At 37.0% G+C, this 9,209-nt stretch overlaps 1 protein-coding gene across 1 annotated transcript; it reads right to left on the bottom strand.

The window, feature by feature from the left end:
• Positions 3,375-8,544, bottom strand: LOC109233118. Its single transcript, XM_019398889.1, has 2 exons — positions 7,896-8,544; positions 3,375-3,466 (listed from the first exon to the last, which is right to left on the bottom strand). The coding sequence occupies exons 1-2, from the start codon at positions 8,380-8,382 to the stop codon at positions 3,426-3,428; spliced, it is 528 nt and encodes a 175-aa protein (XP_019254434.1). The 5' UTR covers positions 8,383-8,544; the 3' UTR covers positions 3,375-3,425.

The following is a 9,209-nucleotide window of genomic DNA, read 5'->3' as shown; positions in this document are numbered from 1 at the left end:
AGAATGGCCCTTCCCCCCTACACTATTTTCAACAAAAGTGGTTGTTTTGTAAATGTGTGCCCCTCACAATTCCAAATAAATTTTGAGGCCAGGGGAAGATACTTTAGAAAAATGACACCTCACTGACAGACTTGTCCGTTCTTTACGAAATAACCCTTCGACATTGAAAGATACTCTAAGGCTATCTCGGCAAGAACGGTTTAAGACACAACCGAAACTGGGTCGGCTTATTCTTTTGACCAGATCCCAAACTACACTTCATTTTATTTGGTTACTTTTGCACAAAAAAAATGAGGTCGAACCCTATGTAGGTTGCCTACGCATCCCACATCCGGTGAGAAACAGACCTGCGTAGTTCGGTCAGTTTTGACATAATTTTATGAATGACTTGTTTTGAAATGCGGCAGGTTCGGGATATTTTCAAATACCGGGGTTTCCAGAACTGGGTTTTATTTCCTTCCTCCATCACTCTTGGTCTTTCTCTTGATTTCTTTCCCTAATCGGTCAGCATGCAAGCCGAAACAAATAAATGTTCACATAGCACATAAGATACATCAGAATGGTCTGTTATTTTGGGTACACCTGTCCTAGACGGACCCAACCCCTATGTTGAGTCCCCTAAGTCAAATGCACGTGATGCAAGCAAACGTTCTTACTAGGGATCCGGCATGAGGTTATGTCATTCTAGGTTTAAACCTGGCATTGTGTTCTAGACCTGGCTTACCCGAGCGGACAGCTCGAGCCGAGGTGGGGGCAACGTACCGGGAGCACGAAAGTCTACCCGGACTTGTTGCTATCCTAAGCCTCGTTCTAATTGGTATGACTTCTAACAGAAAGTGGGCCACACGTACGTGTGCACCATATTTTAGAAGACTCGGAAGGGTGGCGTAAGAAGGCATTTTAATACAATTCAAATAATATCGAAATGGTAAATCAACAACAATTAGCATATTAGGTTCACAAAATACAGTAATATTAACAATAAACAAAGCCAAGTAAAAATCATTAAAAGCTCGAATTCTTGAACCCTGAACCAGAGATTCTGGGTTCGTTCCCCAGCAGAGTCGCCAGAGCTGTCACACCTCTTTTTTCTACCCGAAAGGGGTATAAGGAGTTTTTCCAATTTAAGTGACAATCGAAACGGGATTATTTATATTCAAATTCAGAGTCGCCACTTGGGATAATTTATGGTATCCCAAGTCACCGATTTAAAATTCCGAATTGAGGGAGTTTGACTCTGTTTTACAGTCTGCAAAACACAGAAATCCGCGTAAGGAATTATGTTAACCCGGGAGAAGGTGTTAGGCATTCCCGGGTTCCGTGATTTTAGCACGGTTGCTCAACTATTTTGTGCTAACACCAGGCCCAGCAATTTTAACAGGAAGGCCTTTAATATGCTAAGACCCTAACTGAAGTCAATCTCTTCAAACACACAAATAACAAAACGCTATATTAAATTCTGAAAATCACACATGCATAAATAACGCCATTAATAACATTAATATTAGCTTGAACTACTTTATACTACTAATTAATCACACTTAACATCAGATGTATAGTCACTTTATAAATACTGGATTCCTAAAATAATAAATCTGGACATCATTTAGCAATTGAACCATGATTTTCTTTTGAAAGTCTGTGAACTTGACCTCAAACTTAAAGATACATTATGGCCAGTATACTAATCAACACACCCTTTTAATAAAAAATGAGCTAATGACATTACGTACTCATCCTGATCTTCCAAACAAACACATGAAAAATGAACTATTCAGAACATTCAATACTGGACATCCCAACTACTTCATGGAATAACACATTAGATTTATCTCACTTAAGTAGAAGCTAGAAAGGAAGAAGTTAAAGGAAAAAGTTAAATAACTTGAAAGAACATAAAAAAACCAAAATTCATCATGAATATTAAACTTTATACCAGCAGTACACCCTTCAAAAATATGCTTGCACTTCATTCATCATTCAAAGCTCAAAGAAGTACCTGGATACAGAGCAAAAATAAAGAAATAGATTTTTCTGAAATCAGCAGAAGATAGCAGGAAACAGCAGAATCAACAGCAAAGAAACAACACTATGAACCAACACACAGCTTTAGTATCAAGCCATATTTCAGCTAAAGAAAACCCAGAAATTCAAAGGAGAAACTGTTCCAAACTTTTAGTGAAAAGCAGAAAAATGGAAAAGCTGATGGAACAATAGAGCTGGATTTTCAGAGGTGTTTTTAGGGTCTGAAATTTCTGCCTAATGAGTGAAGAAAGGTTCTATTTATAGGTATCAAAATTCCATGTGCTGAAAGGATAAGGGAATTATTCCCTTCATCCCACAAAGAGCATCTTTCAACAGAATTGGACAGCTGGCCGCCCCTAATTGGTTTCACTATTTTGTACTGGCCAAATAGGGCCAGCTGCCCATATTCTAGAACCTTCTACCATAGTCTTATCCCATTTTCTATTTACACACCCTTCCAGTGATCCCCCTTAAGTTTTCTTTATTGTTCAATTACCCCTACAAGTTTCTATTAATGCCGAAACAGTTAAAATAAAACTACTGAATGAGACAAAAGCTGACCGTAGGCTAATTAGGCAATTAGGCATACATTGATTAAAACTAAAGTAATGCTTTGACTTATATCAAACGGCTAATTAATAAAAGAAAATTCTAATAAAACAGTGATTTGAACAAACATGGCAACCTAAAAGAAACTAACTGAATTACTGACTTAATCAAAAGAACTGATTTGATTTCTAACTCATCTAATAATTAATGATTAATAACTAAACTAATAATTTAACTAAGAATAGATCCCAGACTACTGTCAAATTGAAAGAGAAAACAAAAATAAACAATAAAATTGAAATAACAACAAATAGTGGAAAGTACTAAGGAGAGGAAAATCAAACCTAAAAATGAAACAACGAAGACCAAAAAAATACCTAACAAGGGATGTCCAGGGAGAATGTGAAGCGTCTCTATGGCTTAGGGGTGTGCATTCAATTTATCGATTCGATTTTGACCCTTATCGATAATTACTTATCGATTATCAATTTGTACATATGCTTATCGTTATCGTTTCAATAAGGTTTTGATTTTTTCGATTTTGATTTATCAATTTTTGGGGCTTATCGATTCGGTAATCGATTACACCAATAAGAAAATTTGCGGGATTCCACGAAAAGTATATCGCTATAAACACGCCTAACTAATATGGACAAAAAGAAGCTAAAATAAGACGAACACCGTTTATAACATAAAAATTGTATCAACAAGCACATGCAATGAAACTAAAGTAAGGGATCAAATGTATGCCACCAACACTCCAACGGTATAAAAAAAATACATCATCACGGCTAATTCTGTTTTCCATTAATTTGAACTTCATTCCTTTGAGCTTTAAATATGATCACTCCTTAAATGTGGTATCCCTTGCTGAAAGTCCTAACCTTTAAACCTGGAAGAAATTAAGAAAAATATTAAGAACTTTATAAATCTTATCGGTTTATCGATAAACCGATAACCGAACAGGACAAAATCGAAATCGAAATCGTTAACTCGATAAGGAAAATTTCGAAATCGAATTCAAAATCGATAAAGCAATAAACCGATATCAATAAATCGATAACAAATAATCGATTCAATTTATGGATAAACCGATTCGAATGCACACCCCTACAATGGCTGAATTTCGAGATAATTCGAAATTGACCCCAAATGATTGTTCTTGTCAAGAACAATCCAATTGGGGTGAGTTTCGAACTACACGAATGAAGAAACAACGGAGGACCTTGAACATGCAAAGACAGTTGCTCTTTTTTTTCAGATTTGAGATTTGACGGATTAAAGGAGTTGTTTGGGAAAATCATTACGGGATTTGGAGTTAGGGGAGTGTGGAGGTTATAGGGTGTAATTTTAGGGTTATTTGGGCGACCTAGGTTTTTGGTGGAATTCCATATCTGAAAAATGGGGAATTTGGTGGGGTTTTTGGGAATCTATGGGTAATTTTGGGCGAGTTTAGGGTGTCTCCGCCGCCGCGAGGCAATTTCCGGAGGCGGAGGGCGAAGGAGACGGTGAAGGGTTTAGGGGCGGCTTGGGGTGGGCTGGGGCTGATTGGGTAGGGATTTGGGCTCAGAAATGGTTTTGGCCCAATTTCGGGTCCAAACAGATTTTACACTTCTTCTTGCAATTAATTGACAATTAAACTAAAATGAATGCAACAAAAATGCAAACAGTTAAGCAAATATTCCTAGAAATTCTATAAAAATTAAACTAAACTACAAAAAATCTATTTTGAGATTTTGTAGGAGTATTTTGGTCGGGCAAAAATCACGTGCTCACACTGCCCCTCTTTGCCGACACGAAGAGTTTTCGGGCAAAGATAAAGGAGCGAATACGATCTGACCGAACCTTGCTTACATCGCAGGATTTTTGTTTATGATTTTTGGATTTTTTTTGGAACCCGTAATTTGGATTTTGATTGTTTTTTATTTTTCTTTTTTCGTATGAAAGACATTAGAAAGAATGAAACCATTTTTGAGTTAAAACTATTATAAATATATTATATTATGGATGTTCATACTCCGTTGTAAATAAGCTTCCTGAAGAAGTTTATCCATATGGGGCTCCGCCGTAAATATGTTTATCTATTTAGTACTCTATTGGAAATAAGCCTCCTGAAGAAGCTTATCACTTCGGTACCCGGTTGTGGATAAATATTACTTTCGGTAGAAGATTATCCATACCGGGTATAATAAGCTTATCCTTTCGATACTCCATTATGAATAAACACTACCCCCGGTAGAAGATTATCCGTACCGGGTATAATGAGCTTATCCTTTCAGTACTCCGTTATGGATAAACATTAATCTTAGTATAAGATTATCCATATCTGGTATAGTAGCAGCTTACACACCAGCTTGTAGTAGCTTACACAGCAGCTTATAGTAGCTTACACAGCAGGTTGTAGTAGCAGCTTACACAGCAGCTTGCAGTAGTAGCTTACACAGCAGCTTCCTTTCTTCTATAAATAGAAGAGTTTTCAGTTCATTATGTACACAGATGCTTGATTGTATGATATCTTGCTCCTGCAGCAGCAATATTGAGAGATGGGGCTTAAAAAGTATTCTGAACTTATCTCACATCTTCTTGTAGCCGAGCAACATAATGGGCTATTAATGAAAAGCCATGAAAGCCGACCTACTGGTTCTTGTCCATTCCCTGAAGTGAATGAGACGAACTTCCACCAAGCTAAACATGGAAGAGGTCGTGGCCCCAGTCGTGGTCATGGCCGTGGTCGGGGAAGAAACTCTAATCATGGTAATAATAATGCACCAAAGAACCCAAATGCAGAAAATGCTTGCTACAGATGTGGAGGAAAAAGGCACTGGTTACGTACCTGTCGTACGCCAAAGCACCTGGTTAAGCTTTATCAAGCCTCCCTGAAGAAGACAGAGAAAAATGCTGAAACAAATTTTATTTCTGAAGGTAATTTAGACTTTATGCATTTGGACCTAGCTGATTACTTTGCACTCCCAGAAGGAGAAACAAGTCATGTAATCGGCAGTGAATTTGTAGAAATGTAAATATTTTAATTTTTGTTGTTTGTAATAGATAGTATGGTTATTTAATTGTTGTACATAAAGAAAAATTATGATTTGATAATGATGTTTACTATAATATATCTTATTTATGTCATTTTGAAGAATATGGATAACATTATTAGATCAACTTAAACTCTAGTAGAGTTTGCAAGAAATATACAACTACCAGAAGTGGTTATATTTCGTATACCACATTGTAACTATATTTTGTTAACCACCAGAAGTGGTATATACCTATGATCACCAGAAGTAATAATTTAGGCTTTCTATGGTTACAATTGAAGATAAGCTACATAAATATTCTCTATATTAAATGCACGCCTCGATTTGCTCCTGAAGTAGTAAATATTCTAAAAGAGGTTGAGGCATCATAATTTGATGTGATTAATGCGCATTCAGATAATTATGTTCGATTTTCCTGAAGGATGAGAACTTTTGATAATAATAATCTATTCCCTGAAGTGAATGTGACAATATTAATAAATCTGGTAAATAAGGGAGGTCCACGGGCTATGCCGGGATAAAAGAAAAAGGGTCCTTGGGTTATGCTAGGGGGTCCACGGGTTATGCCGAGATAAAAGAAAATGGTCCTTGGGTTATGCCATGGAGGTCCACGGGTTNCTTGCGTCCAATTCTTTGCTAGCCATAATCGCCTTGTGTTTAGACCTGGTGTTATATGGGTGACTTTCCAGAATGCCAAACAAACTAACCACCTTCCTGGACTCAATAACAACAGCAAACTTGCTTAATGCAAGTCTCGAGTCAAATCGAGCCTTGGAAGCAAGAAATCGGAATTAGGGTGGATTAGGGTTTCTTTAAAAATTCGGATCTGAATTTAAAGAAAATAGGTGGGGATTTTGGGGAAACTAATGGTAGATTAATGTTCAGGGGAGTATGAGGAGTGTAAGGTGAAAATTTGGGGTGGTTTGGTGACCGGCCACCGCCGTGAGGCGAGGCGGAAGGCGGCGGAGGCGGTGAAGGATTTGGAGGCGGCTAGGGTTTGATCTCTTGAGAGAGAAGAGAGACTGAGAGAGGGTTTAGGGATTAGGGGGTAACATTAAGACAGTTATATGGTAGATGGGGGGTTAGTTCCCAACCGTCTGATCAAATAAAATCAACGATAGGGATTAAAAGACACAAAACGGTGTCGTTTAAGATTTAATGGGGCTGGACCGGGTATGGGGAGCTGGGCTGGGGCTGATTGGGTAGGGATTTGGGCTCAGAAATGGTTTTGGCCCAATTTCGGGTCCAAACCAGATTTTACACTTCTTCTTTTTTGCATTGACTTGATTTCTTTTTAATTTCCAATTTTAAAAACTTAATTAAACCTAAATTAAATCCTAAAACAACCTAGCACTGTAAAATTAACTTAATTATCTATTTGTAATACTAAAATAATTAATTGATTTAATACTACTGAAAGCAAGGTACTAATTTATAAAATTAAAGCCAAAATGGAATAATTTATATAATTTTTTTTTATTTTTGTTTTATTAATGCAATTAATTGACAATTAAACTAAAATGCAACTATCAACCTAAGAATGCAATGCATGAGACTTAAACATATTTTTTGGTTATTTTCTATGCTTTTAATATATGCAAAAATGCAACAAAAATGCAAACAGTTAAGCAAATATTCCTAGAAATTCTATAAAAATTAAACTAAACTACAAAAAATCTATTTTGAGATTTTGTAGGAGTATTTTGGTCGGGCAAAAATCACGTGCTCACAAACATCTTTCCATTAGGGTCTTCAATATTCACCTTTGTTGGCAATTGTTGAGTGACATCCATCTTAATGAGCATCCTTGCATACGAGACCCTTTCGACCTTTGGTGTACAATCCCTAGTCCACTCCCTATTCTCCTTAGTGAGTTCATACTCCAACAATTGAGTGGTAAATTTGGAAGTTTTATCCATAAGGGTATGATTTTTAATACCTCCTCATCAAAATTGAAATTCGAATTCCAAGCTTTGGTTATTATAGGCTTGTTGTTGATTGTATATGGCCCTAAAACCAGGACCTCATTTTGGTCATCCTTGCATGTGAATTTGACAATGAAATAGCCTTCATTGTGCAAGTAAACTTTAGGCTTGGTTGTGAAGTTCCACTGTGATGCAATGAATCATTCAACAGCCCTAATTGTAGGCGTTTCCCCAATTACATATATTATTATAGCATTTCGCCATTTCTCTGCCTCCTTATCCACCTCTTCCTTTTCCAATTCCACAATTTTGACACCATTACGAATTTGAGGAGCAATGAAAGTGAGATTCATACCTTTTGCAGCCATTCTATTCCCTTCAAACAGGTTCGCCCAATTTTTATTCTCTTTTCCAGTATTTGCCTTTTCTGTCTGTTGTTCCGCCAGAATAGGTGCCTTTTCATTAGTTTTTACTTCAATCACTTCACTTCCTTTAGCTATTGGACTTATACTACCCTGTTGTGTTCCAGTGTTCGGAGAGATTGAATTCTCCAATCGAATAGTAGCTTGCATGTTTTCCCCTTGTGACCTAGGTATGGTCTTTGCCTTCTGTTGTAGCACTACTGGCGTCACATTTGCATTCATCTCCCGTAATACCGGCCGGTTGGTCGGTGTATTGATTTCTCCGATAATCATCTCCGGTCTCGGTGTTTTGCTCAAAATTTCCGTCATTGATCGCACTTTTCCAGATCCCAACCCTAGATCTCTATCCTCAGTAAGTCGTTCCGTCAGTTCCGTCATTGTCTCCTTGTTCGTTGTTCTCTGATTCCCCTTTCTAGGCATTCCGGCGATGGCGTATGTTAGTACTCACCACTAACGTGCGCATGCAGGTGAGAGAAGAGAGAGAAAATGGTTTCCTGCCTTTGCGGTTTTGAGAATTATTTATTTGGTCAATAATATATTGTTACCCATGTGGTCAATAAAAGGTAAAATTGATAAAGTAGGAGTAACATGACACATGTATAGAGGGTCAAAGCTATAAATAACAGTAGGATTTAGTGGTTAATTAACAGATGAGATGCCAGGTTATACACGTGAGGTTAGTTGGAGGTTGGGAAGTTAGTGTCATTAAAGGCAAATGTATCTCATTACTATGTAAGCCAGATCATTTCTTGATACAAAGTTCTCTCACTAAAACTTCTCCTCTATTGTTCTCTGGAACTAGTTAGGGTTCTTCATCACTTCCATTTCCTAAAATTTTGAGTCCAACTCTTGATCTCACGACTAGAAAACGGCCAAAATTCGTCCAAGAAAACCGACCGAAATCGAATGGAAATGTAGAAAAACCGACTGATTTTCGATCGATTTTAATTCGTCGAAAAAATAGTGGTCGCTAACGTGTGGCGACCGAAGACAGTCGCCTATTTTCGATCGAGGTCGATCGGTTAATTCAACCAAAGTTTGACCCCTTTATCTGACAATTTTTGTTGGAAAAATAAATATACCGACCGAAATCGGTCGGTAATATGTAAATTATTTTTTATTTATTTTAAAATAATGATCAATTTCGGTCGGTAATATAATTATTAGGTAATGTTACATTTTTTTTTAAAATTTTAACATATCGACCAATATCGATTGGAATCATTAAAAAATAAATATTAAAAAAA

This window comes from Nicotiana attenuata, chromosome 10, assembly GCF_001879085.1.
Source record: "Nicotiana attenuata strain UT chromosome 10, NIATTr2, whole genome shotgun sequence".
Classification (NCBI taxonomy): Eukaryota; Viridiplantae; Streptophyta; class Magnoliopsida; order Solanales; family Solanaceae; genus Nicotiana; species Nicotiana attenuata.
The sequence above is the reverse complement of the archived record's forward strand: the minus strand, read 5'-3'. Positions and strand labels throughout refer to the sequence as shown.